Genomic DNA, 20,622 nt, shown 5'->3' on the forward strand with positions numbered 1-20,622 from the left:
TCGCGAACTTTCCAATCGTTCGGTTTTTATCAGTAAATAGTAAATATAGTTCCATAGGTAAGGTAAAGCTACGCGTTACACGTAGCACGATTTGTTCTGATTTAGCCCTGCCAAGACAACATGGCAACACATACCGCAGCTTGGATCAAGCACAAGCACGCTCCTTTGGAGCTTGGCCCTATTGAGACTCCGACTCCGGGGGCTGGAGAAATTCTTGTCAAAGTCCGATTTATTGCTTTCAGTCCAATTGAATCCAAGCAACAGAAGTAAGAATGCTCCCGTGAAGAGTAACACTCGCTAACAAACTACTCCAGGATTGAAGTTCATCCTTTGACCTACCCCAATATTCTCGGTCTCTCATTTTCTGGCGTCGTTGAGAGTGTCGGCCCTAATGTTGAGAAGTTCTCTAAAGGCGACAGCGTAACTGTTGCTCGTCCCCACGGCAAAGCGAATGATCCAAGATTTGGGTCTTTCCAGCAATATGCGCTTGCATGTGCCGACACCACCTCCAAGCTGCCATCAAGCGAATTATTAGAGTCGGGAGCCAAGATTGTTCTCAATCTTGCTACGGTTACAGCAGCATGCTCCCACTTTCTCGGTCTGGAACGACCGAGTCTTGACAAACTCAAGTCGCCAAAGGGCCAGAAGATCCTTGTATATGGAGGATCAAGCTCTTGCGGTGGCCTTGCGATACGATATGCCACGGCTGCTGGCTATGAAGTGGTCACCACTTCTTCTCCCAAGAACCATGAATATGTCGTTTCTTTGGGTCCGGCCGTGGTGATCGACCACACCAGCCCTCCCGACAAGATCATCCAGGGCCTGCAATCTCACGGTCCCTATCATCGCATCCTTGACACCATCGGTGTTCCACCAGTCACCAACATCATTACCAAGTACCTCAGCAGCGTCGGCGGAGGGTCCTACAACACACTCATACCCGTTTTTCCGGGAACAAACCCCATACCCGAAAACGTGGAGCGCAGATTTGAGTCCTATGGATGGATATTTAACAACCCAGAGCATGAAGAGTTCAGGAAGTGGTATTACGAAACTCTGGTGCCACAGGGACTTGAGTCTGGAGTCATTGTGCCTACTCCGTCGCAACAGGTCGATCGAGGGCTTGTCAACACTCAGCACGCGCTCGATCTCATGGACCGCGGGGAAGTGAGCGGACATAAGCTTGTCCTGAACCCATGGGACTAGGACTTGATGTACATTAGCTGTCCTTTTGTTCATAATAGGCTTGCTTCAACGATACAATCTAGATTTGGTTTAGTATGACCCTCCTTTTTCCTACCGTAGTTCAAGCCATCGAGGCTGCGTACCGTTTGCTTCAATAAAGCTCTGGGGGTCCAAATCCACCATAAACACGGTTCCTCTAAACTGATAATGACCGTCCGTAGTCTTGCGCACTATGGCTGGAGCACCGCAGCCCTGAAAGACACAGAGGCAATCCCTCTCGGCCACGTCCACAGTTCCCATCCCGATATATCCACTACTTGTTTCGAAATAGGTCAATTCCCGAGCATCATTCAGCGCTGAAAACCAATGATGATAATCCACAGCGAACTCTTTGCTATCCGGATTCCTAGCAAACACATTATGACGAAGCCCCAGCTGCTGCAAGACTGTGTCGGGGAAGTAATCCTTGAAAGTTTCGGGTGCCCAGTTTTGGAATGGAGGTATGGGATCCGCGGTTGACAGTGTAGGACCTGTCGAGCTTTGAACGCTGCCCTTGACGTAGCGAGCGGCCATACATCGTGAAAGCTGACACAGACAGACCATCGCCTCTTTTGTAATATCGGAGCCATGGGGTCGTTCTAGCAAGCGACTGGCGGCCTCAAAGGATGAGGTGCCCGAGACATACTGCGGATGTCGCGACATAAAGCTGGAGGTAAACGACCCATACCTCAAAATTCCCTTGAGAGGGCCCATATTGTCAAACCTCGCATCATTTATAGCTGACGTCAAGGCAGAGATGAGCTCCAATTGGAAACCCCAAACATGAAGACTTCGTGTGCCCAGAACGATGTATGGGTTATTCTTCCCGTCTCTTCGGAATCCCGGGCCATAGTCTCTATCATGCCTGCCAAAAACACGACGGCTGTGGTTTCTCTTTACTATGAAATTGGGGGCCCAACTGGGGATATCGAGAGAGGGAATGGCTTGGTGAGCTCCCGCAAACGCTAAGAAAGCAAGAGGCGAAAACGTCTCTTCCTGTTCAGGCTCAGGCAACGAATTGTGTCCTGATAAGGAGTGCGCCTTCATCCAACGAGCGGCATAGTCCATGTACACATCCGAAACCGTCTTGGTGTAGTCTGGCACGATAGGGAGACGGGTAATGGCCAGGGTGCCGTAAATCTGATCTCGAGGATCCGTCGCAGTGAAGTCGTCACTGAGGAGAGACAGCTGCCATTGTATATTCTCCATGAGGTGCTTTAAATCTTGAGCACCTTTGTCATACGCCTCTCGGGTCAACTTTGGAGATTTCGACAGTCGAGGGAGTGCCTTGACTATGTCGTCAGAGGTCTTCGTTAACCTCGTTCCGGCTACCATTTGCAAAACATTGGACCAGTCGGGAAACATTTTTAGAAATAGCCAGGCCCAACTAGACATAAAGAACGGTATTTTTTCTTGGCTTTCCTTGAGTCGTTTTGATAGGCCTTGAAGACATGTGATCGCAACCCGGCGGTCATCCCAGCTCAATGTGCTATCGCCAGAGCTCATGAGATGCATCTGCCGGGCGAGAACGACCTCCTGGAAGATCCAGACGCGGTTCCAGTACCGATCAAAGAAAAGTTCGTTAATGGCATTCCAGGCTTTGCTGCGGAATCGGAATTCGTCTGACTTGTCGGTCTCGCGCCAAAGACTGGGATACCACCATAGAGATTTAATTCGCAGCTCGCAATCTACGTCGGGGTCCCATGGCCGGCAAAGACGAGCAAGTCGTTTGATGGATTCAAAGGCCAGCGACTGATCCCTCGGGCCAACCCAAGAGTAAACAGTCTCTGCGGAACCGTAAATCTGACCCATCAGTTGCACCTGCTGGGTACGCTCTTTGATATCTTGTTGGTTGATGCATATCGCATCCGCCCAAAAGTAGCTGACTCCCACATCGAATTCCTCTACCTGGGGCTCAGAATGACTTTTTTGACGAAACAGGAAGCAAATAACGGCTACGGCTAACCACTGGGCCAGCTGGTAGTAGTGATGCAGTCGATCGCGCAATGGGAGACCCAGGCGGTTTAGCCAAGCGCAGGTGCTATAGCGTTGGAGGACAATGGTGAGAATTAACAAATTGACTCGCTGACAAAGGCGATGGAGCGAATTGCGCAAGGGGTGATCGTGGCCTGGCTGGCCACGCCGAATCCGGGCGAGGAATGAGGCCAGGTTCGCTCCAACCTGGACCTTGCGGCCTTGAAGGACGATCGTTTCTTCGTCATGAGGGTCACCCCAAACGTATGAGAGTGCTGCATATTTCGGTGCGTTGTGAAGAGGGACAGTGATCAGGCTGAATCCTTCCGGAAGAATCCCAATAAGCCTGATCTCGGCGTTCGTAGTGTTGAGGGTTGATAGAGAGGTGTTGACATGCTTGAACCAAAGCACAACACCGGAATGTGCCGGACTACGCCTCGTCTTAGCCAACTGCGGCCTAACACGAGATGTCGGTCAACACTGGGAGTCAAACTCCTGCGACTAAGTTAGAATTCACCTATTTCGTAAGGATAATATTTCTAGGAATATAGGTAAAGAGATACAGCTTGAAAGTATAGCGGGTTAGATACATCTACTTACCCTGTACACTTAGACTTAAAGTACGTAAATATAGTATCTTATTTGGGTTGATAATAGGCCCTTGAATAGCCTTGGGATTATTTTCTTATTAATCGTATAAACATGATCAAGTCTCCACCTGAAGAAAATTCGTTGAGGAGGAGTTATATCATCAGGGGGAGGTGGCGCCCGGGTTTCCACGAACACGCCCTGAGCGTCACGAAGACGTGGCTGAGTCAAACAGACAAGTCGAGGTCACAAGCCACAGTTGATACAGCCTCAAAGTCCAAAAAGGCCTCGCCAATGAGCTCCCGTAAAACCGGGTCAGTGGCGATGTTGTCCATTTCCGACGTCCAAGCCGTCGGATCAAAAAGATAGTCATAGGTGAGGACACCATCCGTGGCTTGCTGCGCAGAGTCCATCTGAGTACCAGGCATTTCTCCAGCCTTCAATCCGGCTGAACGATGAATTCTCTCAATGAACTCGAGGCAGAGGGCAGCGGAGCTATTCCTTCGGGCAAGGGACTCAAGACATTGGGTGGCGGCGGATATTGAGGCCTCCCAGCCCCCCGAATCGCACGGGAAATCTTGGTCAGGTTGGCCATCTCGGCCAAGACAGCTGGCTTCGAGTACTAGCATTGCCTGGAAGATGAAGTAGGTTCCATACCAAACGATTCCAGGGTGCAGGCTACTTTCATAGGAGGCGACGAAGGAGGAGATGGACTGTATAGTCTCCATCGCGGCGTCAAGGCAGCGACCCCTGGCATCCATGCGACTTGGCAAATATGGGTGAACCTTCTTGGTTCCCCTCCATAGCAGAATGCGCAAGTTTTGCTCTTTCCACAAAACGATTGACCGCGGGCCCAGAAACCAGGCCGGGACATCTGGGCTAGTAAAGTATGTCGGGAGGTTGTCTCTCCACACGTCCAGCTTCTGGGCCATGATCTCAGCCAGTTGGTATTCCATCTTTTGGTTGGCCGTCTTTGCGGAGAGGAACTCGTGGTGAATCCCGTTTGCAATCCTGACAAGCTGAGCTTGAGCGATGAGGGCGGAGTAAGTGGTAGGGTAGTTGACAGGAGCCGGCACAACGGATGAATTATCACAGTCCTACGCCAGCCGTGTTAGTATCCTAGGAACGTATTCGCAAGATGATGACTCACTTGGTCGTCAATGTTCCGGGGTAGAGCTTGATCTATAAACCCCTCAAGAACTGCCATCGGGCGGCCAGTGGTGATGCTGAAACCACTATCAAAACAGTAGACAATCCAGAACAATTGTCGATGCCGTTCGAACACAATCTTGTCATCGACAGATGACCTTTCCCGATGTAAACCAATCCCAAATGCAATTCTTTGGGCAAGCCCGATGAGGCTGTATCCGGTATTCGGTCTGTCCCGCTTCTGCAGATAGTTGCCCATCAGAAGCAAAGCCTGAACGGTTCTCGTAGTACCAGCCTCGAAGACCTGCATCGATATGCGTGATCTAGCAGCAGAGTAATACGGACATTGGTCAGGAGTCGTGTTATTGTCCAGCAGCCAGCTCCCAATGGCCAGAATCATGTAATAAATTATACGCCACGTAGGGTTGGCACACACTTTGTCCCTGTTGGCAACTTCGCGTCGGAATGTTGGCTCGTGGAGAATTGGGTAAGAGGTGTTGAACAGGCGAAAATACCCATCAATCAACGTGTTGATGACAGCCAAAGATGCAAGCTGTGGAGGGTCAGGGCCCACGCCTCTCGCAGCAGGCTGGGCGGGAAGTGGGTGGGATTCATCACTGCCACTGGGTGATAGAATCGTGGATGGCGGGAGTAAGGCCGTAACCTCTTGAAGGATCTCGGACCCTGAGCTTCGGCCTTGATGCGAACAGGATCAGCTCAAGTCGGATGTGCGACAGAAGGAGCTTACCGAGGTATCCAGCATTGAGGCTAGGTAGAATTGCCATGCCATCCTTGTGCATAGCTGAGGAACCGGGCGAGACGTGCGACGAGGCCTCGTTCCACTCATAATCTTCTCGAGCCGTGCCATCTTCAACGCCATCGGGCGAATCTTGTACGACATCAGGACTGCTACCGAATGCTGCGAGCTCGGCGTCAATATCCAAGCCAGGGTTGAACTTCTCCAGAAGCGACCTCAACTGCATGCAACGCGTCTCAGCGTCATCAAGGTTTTTGCGAGTGAGCGGGGTTCGATCCGGGCGCTGGTCAAAACTACACGTTTTCCCAGTGCTCAAGCAGTAACTGCAAGCTCTTTGGCCATTGTTGCTCCCCGCACAGCGTGTTTTGCGCCTTTGGCAGTGGACACAGGCTCGGCTGACTTGGAGCCGTGGCCCATCCCTCCCCATGAGACGACTCATGGCCGATCGGCTCGGGGTTTGAGCACCGAGTGGGGCGTTGCGGAGGTCCTGGTATTGGGCCGGGGCCGTTGTTTGCTGATGCAAGGACGAGGTAACGGGGGCGGCTGACTGTCGCCCGATGGACTAGGTTGCCTCTTCAGATGTTGATGGAAGCGGAGGGAGAGAAACATTGGAGCTCTGTGGTTGGATCAACAGAGGCGTCGGAGCAGAGAGCTCCGACGTGGGTCAGATGACACAACGTCGCCCAACATATAACCAGAGGGTTCATCAACTCTCTCCTTCTTAATTGAAATCATCTAGCGAAACCAGGAAACACTTCACCAAATTAACTTTAACCGCCACCATGTCCATGACATTCGAGGATTGCGCCAAGGTCCGGGAGGGATTCCCCAAGCCCTTCCCAGACACCCCGTCCAACGTTGTTGAGCAACTCCGCCTCAACGGCAAGGTCGTCGTTATCACGGGTGCTGCTGATGGAATTGGTCTGGCTGTGGCTACAGCCATGGCTGAAGCTGGCGGAAATGTTGCCTTGTGGTATAACTCGTATGTACCCGCTGGGCCTCGTTGCAACGCATCAACTCTAACATCTGCAGAAACGCCGCCGCCGTCGACAGGGCCCAGGACTTGGTAAATCAGCATGGAATTAAAGCAGCTGCTTACAAGGTCGACGGTAAGCACCATGAGCGGCTGATAATTCAGGTCAATCCTAACAACATTGTTAGTTTCGGATGTGAGCCAAGTCCAGGAGACTCTCCAAACTGTGCTGAAGGACTTTGGAAAGATTGATGTTTTCGTCGCCAACGCTGGTGAGTACCCATGACAGGTTATTCATGGCGCCCTGAGGCTAATGGTGAATACTACACAGGAATGGCAATCTCGAAGCCGATTCTAGAGCAGACGATCGACGAATACAAGAAGCAGCTATCTGTCAATAGTAAGCGAGTCTCTGCCAGCTCTTGAGCTCAACTAACTCGCGTCTAGTGGACGGCGTCGTATTCACAGCCAAGTACGCCGGCGAGATCTTTAAGCGTCAAGGTTTCGGCAACTTCATCATCACCTCTAGCATGAGCGCTCACATCGTAAACGTCCCCACGGATCAACCGGTTTACAATGCCACCAAGGCTTTCATTACGCACTTTGGCAAGTCACTCGCTCGAGAGTGGCGGGAGTTTGCGCGCGTTAATATTATTTCCCCTGGGTTCTTTGATACGAAGATGGGTGCGAGCCCTCTGGCGATCAATGAGGCTTATCGCATGTCGGCATTTGGGAGACAGGGGCACATTAAGGAGATTAAGGGTCTCTATTTGTACCTCGCTAGCGATGCATCTACCTACATGACGGGAAGCGATATCCTGATCGATGGCGGATATGTCTTGCCTTAGAGTACCTATCTCAAACTACAAAGAAATCATGATGCCTAAAAAGTCCCATCGCAGGGAAGACGTGACCACGAGCGTGCGCGCCAGGCACAAATTATGATTCTGTAACCTGAGTTGCGAGGAGAATATTCTAGAACTCTTATTGCATAGAGGTAAGCCTGAGTTTGAGCTTCCTACTTGAGGTTCTTCATCGCACTCCTTCAAATCCCCAGGGCAGGAATTGTTTTTGCCCAAGTTCGACTATTGAGAGTCAGGCTTATATGGACAACATCACCGCACCACTGGACGTCTGGCGTCTGTTGAAAAGGATTGAACTCAACAGGGCATTACTGTGTTCTTTGTTATAGTAGAAGCCCGGCCCTTGATGAGATAACTGAGCCGATAGATAGATAGTAACAGGGCATGGCTGGTTTAAATTTGGCAGCAGGAGATAATAATAAAACTATGAAGTGCTGATCTTATGCCACAGACTCAATCTTGTACCCCCCGGATCAAGTTCTTAATCCCCTCACCCTTTCTGGTCTTCTCCCAGGCTTCGGTAGCCTTTTCAAACGGCATAATACTGCTGATCAAAGGCCCCACAGAGACTTTACCAGACTCAAGCAGCTCGAGTGCGACTTCGTAGTCACCAGGCCCATAACGGAATGACGTCTTAAGAACGATTTCCTTCTCAGACATGGCGTGAATGGGAATCGCTTGCACTGGCCTCCCCAGCCCGACCTGAACAAAAACACCACCGGCGGAGAGGGCAAGAAGCCCAGTCTGAGTCGATGCTTCAACGCCAGTGCATTCTAGGACTGCTTGAACGCCATCGTCGAGTCCCGTCTCAGTCTTGAACCTGGCTGCGTTTTCCTCTGGCGTCGACCCGAGATCTGGGACAAACGCAGAGCATTCCAGATATTTCTTTGCGAATGTGATCTTGTCCAGGTTAACATCCGTGATGTAGACCTGCCTCGCGCCGTACGCCTTTGCGACCGCAGCAGTGAGGAGACCAATGGTCCCAGAGCCTTGTACCAGGACACGCTGCCCAACCTCAAGGCCTGCAAGGCGAATACCATGGACGGCAACTGCCAGAGGCTCGACGAGAACGGCTTCTTCAAGACTGAGAGAATCGGGAATTTTGTATGCGAAGTCCTCGGGGATGCTGAAAAAGCGAGACAGTGTACCCTGCGTAAGGGGAGGATCTGCGGCGAACTTCATCTTAGGACAGAGGTTATATCTTCCATCTTTGCATTGCTTGCATCTTCTGCAGGAGAACCCAGGCTCGATGGCTACGCGGTCACCGGGTTTGAGAAGCGTGACATCAGGCCCAATCGAGTGAACAATGCCGGATGCTTCGTGGCCCATGACGAGAGGTTGGTCCTCGGAAACCTTTCTCGCAAAGCCGCCATCCGTCCAAAAGTGAACCTGAAGAGGTGAGCATCTAAACGGTCTCATTTTTTTGGATGCAACTCACATCACTGCCACAGACGCCGACGTAAGAAATGCGAATGATGACATCGTGGGGATCTTTGAGGGATGGGACCGGTCGATCCTCAAAACGGGCTTTGCCGGGACCATAGAGGACACAAGAGAGATTCTGACAGGACATGAGACTTGGGAATTTCAATGGCGGTTGAGCTCATAGTTTACTCACTGTTTGACTCATCTTGATTCGAAAGTCAAGATGGTAGGAAAGGGTAGCGAGTCTGGAGCTGATGGACTACACAATGACAGCCCTTGAAATATCGAGATCCTCAACTAAGAAGTCCAAGTACTTGGTGGGGACCCAACCCCGCATCGGAGCACTGTCGCCCGAACGAGGATCGAAGCCCTTCTTCCCCTCACCTGACGGGGTAACGACGCCATATTCTGGGTCCTGGACAGTTCATATGCGGAAGGCCGATCTAGGATCATATGTCCGAGCTTGGTCAAGTTCTCTACAAGCATGGCAGATGCAAAATGTATGGTTTGTTTGAGCAACCAAGGTTTTGCCAATGTGTTTCATGTAGTTACTCACTCTAATTACAGAACAATTCCACCTCCATCAACAACGATGTCAGCACCATTGATGTAACTTCCTGCAGAGCTGGCAAGAAGCACGACAGTCCCCGTCAACTCCGAAGGAGCGCCCATTCTCCCGCTAGGGTTATGCTCAGCCCAGACCTTACGGTGCTCTGCGATCCCATCTCCCTCATTCAGGATAGTGTCCATGTATCCCGGGCTAATGCTATTCGTCCGGATCCCATACCGAGCCCACTCGGCTGCGAGACAACTCTTGAGCATGAGAAGAGCCGATTTGCTCACGTTGTATGCTGCCTGGGGCTGAGGATAGTTGACACGGTGGGCAGAGATGGACGCCACAAACACGATGGATCCTCCTCTGCCTCGCTTCACCATCTGTCGAGCCGCGGCCTGGGCGCAGATGAAAGAGCCGGTGGTGTTGATATCAAGAATTTTTCGCCACTGAGGAACTGGCATCTCCAATGTCTCGATGCACCCTACAACGCCAACGAAGCAGATTAAAGTGTCGATGGACCCTAGAACCCGGGCCGTTTCTTCCATGGCCGCGTTGACAGCATTCTCGTCCGTGACATTGACTTTGAGCGCCATGATCTTGGCTCTGGGAAACTTGTTCTGCAAGTTGGCGATTTGCTCCTGCGACTGGGCAGGGTTGACATCCAAGATCATGAGACCCTCTAGTCCATGCTCTAGAAGGGCGTCACAAGCATGGAGACCGAGGACGCCGGCGCCCCCAGTAACAACGGCGTTTCCGGTGACGGAGAACCTCTTCTGTGCACCGACGGCGGGATCGGACTCGAGTGCTGACTTTGGTGGTGGAGTCATGGAGGAAGCACTGCCGTCGCTGAAAATCATCATCGGGACGCTGCGAAGGGCGAGGGCCTCGCGGGCATCCAGATCTGCGCTTGGAGACATCCTGAGTGTGATTGGGATGGAACGAAGACAATGCTGACTATGATTGAAAGTAAGAGGGGAAAGTGGCATGTAGATGACAGCACCACCTTAGGTTTGAATGAGGTATGCTTTATGGCCTGTCGTCAAGACTGGATCTACCAGTGACGCTGTTCTCTTTCCTCTCTTGTTCCGGCTCGGAGCACAGCCGGCCGGGGCAGCATGGGGCTCAATTCGGGGCCCCACCGACCGAGATCGCAAGTTCCGGTCCGGGGTGCATGTCAAGAGACGACAGGATAACATGACATCCGTCACAGCACGGCACATCCATTTTCAGAGGTGCCAGCCATCATAGCAAATCATTCAACAGTTCCCTTGAAATGGTCGCTGGGAACAATATAAACATCGTATGTAGAGCATGGCCAAGAGTGAGTGTCCGTACGGCTGTCGGGAGAACTGGTCCGTCTTTAGATCTCAGTCGAATATGTTTCGACTCATAGGCGACTATCGGCCCGTCTACTTGATCAAAATTATCAGATAGGCTGAGCATGACTACACCGGCAGCTTTTCCGTGGTTAGCCTCAACACGTCACGGCATGAGACAAGCCCAGCTCGCCGGTACCCCAGATCGAAAGACACAAGGAGTCAACGCCATGGTGGCAAAGGTAATTAAGCCGCTATTGGCTTCTGGGTGAGGGAAATTAGTTTCAGGTGCGGTTTGCTGACTGATTACACCACACCAAACTCAACCATTCGAATTGAAGGTCGGACAACTGTCGCCCGAGGCCTATGGCCCTTGCGCAAAGCAGGGGTTCCCTCGAGTCATGAGCCAGCATGGAGAGTATTATGGAGTGAAACTCTACGTTAATACGAAGCTCAAGCTAAAAAGCCCTCGGAAATGGGTTAAACACTGGCCTAGTGTTCGGAGTACAGTGCTCCGATGGCTGTCTCCTTGGTCTACCCCCGGAGCTCACCGGCTTCCGGCCTAACGGTAACCGGGAAGGTCTATCCCCCACAGGGTGAAGAGTTTCTCCTCCCCCAGACCCATGGGGTCAAATCCGGGGCAACTGCAGCTCGGTGGCGCTACTCACCATGTGGCTTTCTGCAGTATAAGTAGACGTTTGAACGTTTGTAATTCTAACCGCTCTATTTGGATCAACCTTCCAACTCATCCATCCCTTATCACGATTCTCAGTTCATACATCTATCCAAATCGCCAACATGGGTCCCAAGGATTCAGATCGACCTGCCGTCAAGCCTTCTGAAGATAGCAGTCACGTTGAGCATGTGGTGGGAAATGTAGAAGGAGGCGAGGTCCTGGAGACCAAGTATGCTTGTGAGTTGAACTGACACATCTAGGCCATCTACGATTCGCGAGTCTAACATGCCTCTCAGCTCTCGGGAAATGGGAGGTGGCCAAAGTCTTCTGGAGGACTACCATCTTCTGCTTGATCCTGAATTGGGCCGCCCTCAACGATGGGGTAAGTACACTTCGGTTCAGACGAGGAAGGCCAGAGCTGACGTACGTGTTCTACAGTTCCAGCAGCAGGTTCCCGGCAACGTCATTCCCATGCAGGCTTTCATCAACCAGATGGCCGACACGACCCTCGACGGCGAACCGGCTATCAGCGCCAAAGTCATCTCGTATTGGCAGGGCTTTGCGGAAATGTCCAAGACTCTGGGCATGTTTATAGCGGGCTACTTCGCTGACCGCTTCGGCCGAAAGTATACTGTCCACTTCAAAAAGTAATCCGCTCTTTCCACTGACCGGTTTTCCAGGCCAGCCATGATGGGCGCTGTCGTGATTCTGCTCGGTGGCTCGGTTGCCCAGATCGCAGCATTCGACTGGAAGAGCTGGCTCGGAGCTGCCGTGCTCGTCCGTTTGGGCGTTGGTCTGGCTCAGTCCATCCTCGTCACATACGTCTCTGAGCTATCGCCGTTCCAGATTCGAGGGTTGATGATTGGTGCCTACCAGCTCTTCATCGCCTTGGGCCAGCTCATTAGTGCCGTCGCTACTCAGCTCGTTGATGTTTACCAGCCAACCAAGTGGAGGCCTTTGATCGCTACCGAGTTCATCTTCACAGGAGTATGCTCTACCTGAGATTGACACCCCCTAGTTCTCTCCCTCCGGCTAACCTATTTTCCCGTTCTGGCAGGTCCTCATCATTCTGATCTTTTTCGTCCCCGAATCCCACCTCTACCACGCTCGAAAGGGCGACCATGAGAAAGCGAAGAGTTGCATGATCAAGCTGTATGGGACTGCGCCTGGCTATGATGTGGTATGTGTTCGAAAGAAGAGAGTTGCGGAAGCTTGCTGACGACGTTCGTTCAGGACCACGAGTATCGTGTTATCCAGCATGGTCTCGAGGCAGAAAAGCAGTTCAACGAGACAGTCAAGGAGTCGTCCTTCTTGGAAATCTTCCAGCGTGCTCACTGGCGCAGGACATTCGCAGGCTGCTTGGGTATTTGCAGCCAGTGGGCTGCGGGTGCCCCGATCGTATTCGGGTATTCGACAGTGAGTATTAACTCCGCTGGTGACTGGTGCTGCGGAGGCTGACCCAGTTCACAGTATTTCTTCAAAGTTGCGGGCCTTAAAGATCCGTTTGTTGTTACCATTATTACGTGAGTACAGACTCAACACCTACCCGAACAGTCCCGCTAAATCTTGCTAGTTTTGTTCTCCTCATCGTCACTATTTCCTCGTCACTGATTGCATGCGAGTATATCGGACGCAGGCCCCTTCTTATCGGGTAACTGTTATCTGTGCCTACTTTTGTTTCCAAGTGCTAATGTCTGCACTCAGTGGATGCTTCTTCATGATGGTCTTCAATGTCGGACTTGGAACGACCGGCTTCTTCAAATCAGACGCATCAGATAAGGCTGCTCTTGCCTTCTTGTTGCTTTGGGTAATCTGCTACGGCTGCTCAGCTGGACCCATTGGCTTCGTCGCAGCCGGAGAAACCTCGACTCCTCGTCTCCGAGCTCAGACAACGTCCTTCAACCTGGGCTGTTATGGCATCGGCTTGTGGGTTGCCCTTACATCGACGATCCCGTTCAAGCTAACGAAGTACCAGTGTTGCCTTTCAGTGGTCTGTTTCGTACATGATTAGCCCTGATGCAGGAAACATGGGTATCAAGGCCGTCTATGTATGGGCTGGCATGTTGGTTCCTACAACGATCCTGTTGTGGTTCTTTTATCCCGAGGTACGTCACGTAGATGCAAATCAGGCTTTGGCTAATAAATTTTAGACTTATGGTCGAACCTACTGGGAGCTCGACGAGCTTTACGAGCGAAAGATCCCCGCCTGGAGGTTTAAGAACACTAAGACTCTCACCGAGGAGAACGGCCACAAGGATAAAGCGGTCATGTCTGGCTAGGCTAGGGAGAATATGTACCTCATGAGCTCCGGTGGTAGCACGATAAGCTGGGGTGATCTTTATACTGTAGTTTATCCTTTGAGTTTTATTGAGCCTCCCGGGCGTACCGAGCATATAACATAGTAGATAACGTAAACTCCAGGTGAGTATGTCGCTCAAATAATGCTTATTAGCCTAGCCCTACAGTCTAGGTTTTCTTCCCCAAAGAAAGTGAACAGGAAGATACAAATGGATGCTAGGATCTTTGATCTCGTTTTTGACCTTTGCCATAAAGACCTGTATCTCCTCCTGAGTCCACCCAAGCACGCTGGAAAATATCTGAGGTGTATACGACTCGATTGCCTGGGCTTCCTGGATAGCCTGAAACTTGCCAATCTCCTTCAACTTTGGATCTTTAGGCCACGCGCCGAGGGGCATCTGATATAATAGTTGAGTATTGCGCCTGTTGACATGAGGATATGTTACTTGGAATCACGTACCTTGCGTATTTCCTCTTGCACGCCTTCAAACCCTGCTGCTATCATTTTGTCCTTCCACATGGGGGCACAATCAATCGGTTTTCCAAACTTGGCAGATCCTTCGCAAAGAGTCTTTAGCCACAGCTGTGCGTTGACGGCCTTTTCCGCTGTGCCGTCATCAGATAAGAAAGGAGCAGCGACAGCTTGCATCTCTATGTAACCACCGGGGACCAAGTGACGCAGTGCCTGTTGGAAAAATCGTTCGTCATCGCCGATGCATCCTTCCAGTTCCCGTGCGTGGATAAAGTCAAAGGGAGTGTGGTATAGCCATTCAGCTTCAAAATCGTCCACCTCGAAAGCGCAGTTGGGTGGTGTCCTGCAATGAGTTCATGGTTGGCATCTCTTCACACCAAGGGGGTGGGTATTTGTACCACTCGGGTTGAATAGGACTCAGGTCAGTGCCAAGTACTTCGGCCGATGGAAAGTCGCTAAAGAATATTATCAGGTCAGAGCCGGTACTATCGACAAGACTGTGGAAAGACAGCAGCATAAACTCACTCGGCAAAGTCCATCGCCCAGATACCAGTGCCAGTTCCTAAATCCAAGACACGTTGAGGGTGATCGCCGATGGGTGCCAGGTAAAGACTGCCATCGAGAATGAGGGAGTAAATGTGATGAACCAGGTCCATCCGCGTTTGCTCTTCTTCGTCATTAGGCTTGGGGCAGTTCAAGTCAGTATCAGGCAATCAGGTGGTGTATAGGTCACCTACAACAAAGTACGCACCCTCGCGGAATGCGTGGTACCGCCGCCCGTTCTTGGCAGTTTGTCAGTAAGTGAAATGAATAGTTAATGCGCCGAGGAGATATTACCTTGTACCTGTTATCGCGTTAGATGTTCATTTAGCTAAAAACTGTGATGATACTCTGAGTGCTCACCTGTAGTCCAGAATGCTCGAATGGATTGAAGAAGTCTCGCTGACAGAACCTTCTCTGATAAAGGATGGTGGTCAGTTTAAGGAGGGTTGGCCTAGGAATAACTTACGAGGGATTGTAACTGGAATCATTATCAAGCGCATCATCATCCTGTGAAATCATTAGAGAGAAAGGAGATAATGCTTATTTTAAGACCCACGTCAACTTCCAGGGGACCTTCTGATGGCAAAGGCTGAGCTGGAACCGTCGGCTCCGGGCTTGAGCCCGGGTCTGGGCTGGTATTATTGGCCATGTTACTCCATAAAAGGACGCAATATAAAAAGAGGTGCGAGTTTGTGGGGCGTCAGGGATCCGAATAATACTTATCCTCCGCCGTTCATCACGTGTCGTACCATTTGCCATACAAGGCCTGTCAAGGCCATCCAATCGCGAAAAGAGGCGTCGATACGTGGCCCAATGAACGAGTGGTGAACGTATGATAGCGACCTCGCTTGACATTCATCCCTGTACATTTTACCCCTCCAGTTTCCCAATTTCGCTCAGTCATTTCAATCACATCTTGTTTCTGCATTCATCACGGCAGTCATGTCCACTCAGGCCATTCTTCTCATAGGCGCAACCGGCTATGTCGGCGGCACTGTTCTCGATCATTTCATCAAAGCCCAGGATGAGGTTTTGAAACACCTGACTTTTGACCTGCTGGTCCGAAGCGAGGACGCTGCCAATAAGCTTTGCTCAGCTTATGGTGATCGCGTCAATCCTATTCAGTGGGCGGGTCTTCACGATGTCGAGTTCATCAGTGACATTGCTTCCAACTATGACATTATCATCAGCACAGGCTCAGGGTTCATCACCGATGGAGCTGAGGCTTTCGTCAAGGGCCTTGCTCGTCGGGTCAAGCCTGGTGCTTCACCGCCTTGGATGCTGCATATATCTGGCTGTAGCAATCTGTCTGATCGACCTCTCACTCAGCAAGCGTATCCGGATAGGGAATGGGATGACACGGACGGCAACGCAGTCTATGAGTTCTTGAAGGCTGAAGACGCACGCGAGCCATATCCTCAAAGAACCACTGAGGTTCGTGTGCTGTCAACAGCCCAAGAAACTGGCGTCCAAGCAGTCAGTTTGAACACACCAATCATTTTTGGAACCGGAACGGGACTATTCAATCAGCAAGGCATTATTATTCCAATCATCATGCGCTACGTCATCCAGCACGGGCACGGCTTCAAACTCAATGAGACCTCAGTCTGGGACTGGGTTCATATTGAGGATCTTGCCGATGTCTTTGTTCTCTTGACTCGCACTATTCTGGAAAGGGAGGACCGCGGTGTTGGTTATATTCCTAGCGGAACCAACGGAATCCTCTTTCCAGCTACCGGACGAGCTTTGCAGTTGGAGATCATGCAAAACTGCTTGGATGTGGCATTCGCAGAGGGAATATTGCCTCGTGAAGGCACGCCTTCTTCAAAGGAGATTCGGCAGGTGACCCTACAGGAACTCGCCGACGAGATCACTGCCGGACTTACCGACATGGCTGAGCGAGGCTGGGCAGGCACCAAGTTGATGAAAGGGAGAGAAGCAAAGAGGCTGCTAGGCTGGAATCCGACCAGATTGGAAGAGGCTTGGAAGCAAGACTTTAAGGATGAGCTCGAGGCGTTGAAGAATCGGCAGAGACCGTGGACATTGGAGAGCTGCATTGGCCAAAAGAAATAAGCTCGTCAAGTTATGCTTAATATGAAGGCTATCCTGAAAAGCAGAATCGACGCTTGCTGTCACAGTTGGAGTTGAATAACAAGTTGAATCGGGTTGTGATTCAAAAGATTATTACCTTGTGGACCAGTCGGACTCAGACCGATCCAATCTTTCAGGGGCTGCGCTGTATTGCCTGACTCAATCGGAGCACAGTGCTCCGAGTTTAGGGTCTCCGCCTGTGGTAAGACTTGCCCATATGGGGATATATTTCCCATCAGTGCCCTCTGTCCCCTCTCAATAGAAACCACTTGGAACAAAGAGCAGTGAGTTGAAGAGGATTCGTTTAGTAAAACCCCCCCCCCCCCCCGTTGTTCTCTCCGGAGCTGACATTACTCCAGCCAAGATTCGACCAGGCCATCCTTACAATGGAATCAACCTATCACTCGTTGACAAACCGCGTTCAGCAAATCTGGGAAGACAAACGCGCAAACGGTCACAGCCGTGTTATCATTGCCGTTGCAGGCCCTCCGGGATCTGGAAAGTCAACCATTGCGCAGGAAGTTGCCCGTATCGTGGCAGGTCTGCCTGACGGCCCTTTGATCTCATCGATTTCCGCCGATGGGTTTCATCTTTCCCTCGACACTCTTCATACATTGCCAAACAGCAAGGAACTTCTCGAGAGGAGAGGGGCCCCCCTGGACATTCGATGGTGATGCAGTCGTCGAGCTCATACGGAGGCTTCGAGACTCGCCCGACAAATTCACCACAGCACCAACTTTTGACCATGCGAAAAAGGATCCAGTCCCAGACGGCTTGACGATAGGGCCTGAGATCCAAGTCTGTCTCGTAGAAGGCAATTACCTTCTTAGCAACGAAGCACCATGGGATGCCATTGCTGGACTTGTCGACGAGAGATGGCTGGTCACGGTAGACCAAGACATCGCCATCAGGAGAATCGCCAATCGCCATTTAAAAGCCGGGATTGAGAATACAATGGAGAAGGCACTTGAGCGAACGCTCAACAACGATATGCGAAATAGCGACTTTGTGATGCGCACCAGCCAGGAGAGATTTGATATAGAAGTGGAAAGCGTAGAGGTCAAGTCTTTTATCGGTGCACCTTCACCATCATGAGGCTCCTAATTGGGACACTCTAAGTTGGCTTGGGGCGCCGGATAAAGAAGTACTTAATAGGAATAAAGTTGAACATATTTCACCTCGTCTACCTATGCATTCGTCTTTGCACTAGTCTATGCACTCGTCTGTGCACTCGTTGTTCCGGTCTCACTTCCGGTCCACGGTGGATGCATGGTTCAACAAACCCACAACCGTCTCCATAGCCCAATCCTCACATCTCTCCTCCCGTCACTCGAAAATAATTTCATTACCCCGCGTTCACGGATCTCGAATTCCAAGATCTGCCAAGAGACAGTCACGCCCTTGGGCATTCCGCATGCTTGTAGCTCTATGATATCCGATCCGAGCACATGTCACCACGACAAACTCCAGACACTCAATCAAAAGGTGGTATTGTGGCTTTCCCCGCAAAGTCCTCCCTAGGACCCATTCTTGGCGATGAGATGACCCGGATGTCGCTAAGACTTGTTCTCCCTTGTTTTAGGGACTTGGATTCCCTGCCGCAGAGACTTTGCGGGCAAGACAAGCCATGCATGTCCCGACGTACCGAGCGGCCTATGATGGATCTTCTCTCGTAGGTACTGGAATGTTGCGGGCTTTTTTCATCTGCCTGCGGAACGGCTCGCTGCGTCCCCCAGTGCCGACATGAGCGGACCAGAGCCGTTCCAAGGCATTGTCTCTAAATCCTTCGGCACGACGATGTGGCGTTGTGATAGCTCGTTTGCAGATTAATCTGACTAATTAAATGGCTTTTCTTGAGGTAAAATGGCTGGAAGAGGCGCAGCTGAAGAGATACAGTTCCGCCTCGAACAAGCCCTCGGGGAAGCTATCATGCAGATCAACAGAGGGATCCCCCGAGACAACTCCGCAGATGCCATGACATCCATTGGCCAATCGGTGAATAACACCTCAATAGTAGTCCTTCTTAGGTATAAGGCCATGGACGATCGTGGACAGTCACACGGGTCATGCAGGCTAAAGTTCAGACATGGCGCGTCATGCTGTTCCCGTTTGTGATAGCATAGTTTCCTTGGTTCAACCATATCCAGTGATAGGACCCTGCCACTTCTTGATCTACCTACATGATTCCATGGCAATCTAAGTTCGCGCTGTGAGGACTTTTTCATGTCTCAAACTGTCAATACCATATGCCACTCAGCAACCACAATGGAAATTCCTGGAGGCCAGAGTGTGCTTTATCCATACCCGCAATCCTCAAGTTTGATGAGATGAGTCTGATCCATCTCCATGCCCTAGTATGCATCATCGCGTAGTTTGAGGTATTCCAACGGATGGCAACATATACTACCAAACTGACAACAACGAGGATAGGTACTGAGATATACGTCGCACTTGAGGAATGCAAACATCAACTGATTGATCAGCGTCCAGGATATCCCTGAACTGACTTAGATCCTGATCCAAAAGTAGAGCATGAAAGCGGAGTAACTTTTGGTGACCCGTATGAGCAGGCTCACAAGCTGCAGGATGAACCAAAACAGGCACTACGGACGTTCACGGCATTGCCAGTCATAGCCATAACGTGGATGAAGCGGTGAACATTACTGTCAATCTCAAGATAGGAAGGAGATGCAAGACATATGATATCATCAGCAGGACTTGAAGGAAGGAAGACGGCAAAGGATAGATAAAAAATGGTATATAAACCCCCAGATGTTCCCTCTCATCCAGACCTTCTTCTCATCATCACAACACACTCTTCTCTACAAACACATAAACACTTTACATCGCACTACACTCACCATGAAGGCTTCGGCGGCTTATCTTCTCACTTTTGCCCTGGGCGCTGTCCAGGCTCAGGCCTCCGTCCAGTGTGTCGACGGCCATCGTGAGATGATAGGCGCCGACTACATGGTTGAGTACAAGTGCGACATCGTCCGCCAGGGAGATGTCCACAACAACATCGCCACCCAGCAGCAGTGTGCCGAGCTCTGCAAGAACGCCGGCCGCTCTGTCTGCACCTACCACCCTCCCACCCGACGATGCGTCGTTGGTCAGGAGGGTGGCAGGGACATCCCTCGTCCTGGCGCCATCTACATGCAAAAGGTTGAGGAAGATGCCTATGATCCTTTTAAGGAGGAGGACCCCTTTGGCTCGGCTTGCGAGGATGAAAAGGCTGCTTGCCTCCTCCGTGAGAGCAACCTCCAGGCTGAGTTGGCCAAGGCCAACACTGAGGCTGAGGACTCTAAGGACCTCTTTGCTTCTAGCTGTAAGTCACCAAGATGATATTTATGAGGCCCTGTACTGACTGCTCTCCTAGGCCCCGTCCAGCACACCAAGTACACCACCGTCGGCGGCAGGGAGTACCGCATCTGGTGCTCCCGCTGTGAGTACCACCTCGCCATATCACCGCGTCTTCAGGACTAACCAGTAACAGACCACGACACCTCCGCCCCCAGGGAGACCTACAACAACGTCGACACCATGGCCGCTTGCATCAAGCTCTGCAGCTCCAAGAGCTGGTGCACCTACGCCCTCCACGGCATCTACCAGACTAACTGTCAGCTCTACGAGCGCAGGGTCGGCCACACCCTTACCCCCGGTCTTTCCGATAACCAGTGGAACTGCGCCGTCAAGAAGTAAGCGACTTTCTTGGAG

The 20,622-nt window shown here is 51.3% G+C and overlaps 9 protein-coding genes across 9 annotated transcripts; 5 read left to right on the forward strand and 4 right to left on the reverse strand.

The window, feature by feature from the left end:
• Positions 1-120: 120 nt before the first annotated feature.
• On the forward strand, positions 121-1,206 carry LRP88_11678 (zinc-binding alcohol dehydrogenase family protein; the record flags this gene model as incomplete). The annotated part of the gene is made up of 2 exons (XM_083248100.1): positions 121-266; positions 315-1,206. The coding sequence occupies 2 exons, from the start codon at positions 121-123 to the stop codon at positions 1,204-1,206; spliced, it is 1,038 nt and encodes a 345-aa protein (XP_083095530.1).
• Positions 1,207-4,013: 2,807 nt separating this feature from the next.
• LRP88_11679 (transcription factor domain-containing protein) lies at positions 4,014-5,918 on the reverse strand (the record flags this gene model as incomplete). Its single annotated transcript, XM_083248101.1, has 3 exons — positions 4,014-4,883; positions 4,937-5,258; positions 5,560-5,918. 3 exons carry the CDS (start codon positions 5,916-5,918, stop codon positions 4,014-4,016), a joined length of 1,551 nt encoding a protein of 516 aa, XP_083095531.1.
• Positions 5,919-6,474: 556 nt separating this feature from the next.
• Positions 6,475-7,513, forward strand: LRP88_11680 (uncharacterized protein; the record flags this gene model as incomplete). The annotated part of the gene is made up of 5 exons (XM_083248102.1): positions 6,475-6,674; positions 6,725-6,801; positions 6,854-6,937; positions 6,997-7,065; positions 7,113-7,513. 5 exons carry the CDS (start codon positions 6,475-6,477, stop codon positions 7,511-7,513), a joined length of 831 nt encoding a protein of 276 aa, XP_083095532.1.
• A 468-nt stretch (positions 7,514-7,981) lies between these two features.
• LRP88_11681 (chaperonin 10-like protein) lies at positions 7,982-9,158 on the reverse strand (the record flags this gene model as incomplete). The annotated part of the gene is made up of 3 exons (XM_083248103.1): positions 7,982-8,917; positions 8,967-9,089; positions 9,147-9,158. 3 exons carry the CDS (start codon positions 9,156-9,158, stop codon positions 7,982-7,984), a joined length of 1,071 nt encoding a protein of 356 aa, XP_083095533.1.
• A 356-nt stretch (positions 9,159-9,514) lies between these two features.
• LRP88_11682 (uncharacterized protein) lies at positions 9,515-10,336 on the reverse strand (the record flags this gene model as incomplete). Its single annotated transcript, XM_083248104.1, has 1 exon — positions 9,515-10,336. The coding sequence occupies one exon, from the start codon at positions 10,334-10,336 to the stop codon at positions 9,515-9,517; it is 822 nt and encodes a 273-aa protein (XP_083095534.1).
• A 1,287-nt stretch (positions 10,337-11,623) lies between these two features.
• Positions 11,624-13,780, forward strand: LRP88_11683 (uncharacterized protein; the record flags this gene model as incomplete). The annotated part of the gene is made up of 11 exons (XM_083248105.1): positions 11,624-11,738; positions 11,798-11,883; positions 11,940-12,127; positions 12,182-12,488; positions 12,559-12,681; positions 12,735-12,917; positions 12,972-13,024; positions 13,075-13,152; positions 13,206-13,427; positions 13,477-13,549; positions 13,652-13,780. 11 exons carry the CDS (start codon positions 11,624-11,626, stop codon positions 13,778-13,780), a joined length of 1,557 nt encoding a protein of 518 aa, XP_083095535.1.
• A 180-nt stretch (positions 13,781-13,960) lies between these two features.
• On the reverse strand, positions 13,961-15,333 carry LRP88_11684 (S-adenosyl-L-methionine-dependent methyltransferase; the record flags this gene model as incomplete). Its single annotated transcript, XM_083248106.1, has 8 exons — positions 13,961-14,197; positions 14,260-14,614; positions 14,670-14,726; positions 14,797-14,954; positions 15,009-15,053; positions 15,109-15,115; positions 15,175-15,228; positions 15,281-15,333. The coding sequence occupies 8 exons, from the start codon at positions 15,331-15,333 to the stop codon at positions 13,961-13,963; spliced, it is 966 nt and encodes a 321-aa protein (XP_083095536.1).
• Positions 15,334-15,756: 423 nt separating this feature from the next.
• Positions 15,757-16,887, forward strand: LRP88_11685 (NAD-dependent epimerase/dehydratase family protein; the record flags this gene model as incomplete). The annotated part of the gene is made up of 1 exon (XM_083248107.1): positions 15,757-16,887. The coding sequence occupies one exon, from the start codon at positions 15,757-15,759 to the stop codon at positions 16,885-16,887; it is 1,131 nt and encodes a 376-aa protein (XP_083095537.1).
• A 2,880-nt stretch (positions 16,888-19,767) lies between these two features.
• On the forward strand, positions 19,768-20,607 carry LRP88_11686 (uncharacterized protein; the record flags this gene model as incomplete). The annotated part of the gene is made up of 3 exons (XM_083248108.1): positions 19,768-20,233; positions 20,285-20,350; positions 20,402-20,607. 3 exons carry the CDS (start codon positions 19,768-19,770, stop codon positions 20,605-20,607), a joined length of 738 nt encoding a protein of 245 aa, XP_083095538.1.
• Positions 20,608-20,622: the final 15 nt, after the last annotated feature.

This window comes from Fusarium phalaenopsidis, assembly GCF_050370095.1.
Source record: "Fusarium phalaenopsidis strain FUZ10S chromosome Unknown contig_32316, whole genome shotgun sequence".
In the NCBI taxonomy this organism is placed as follows: domain Eukaryota; kingdom Fungi; phylum Ascomycota; class Sordariomycetes; order Hypocreales; family Nectriaceae; genus Fusarium; species Fusarium phalaenopsidis.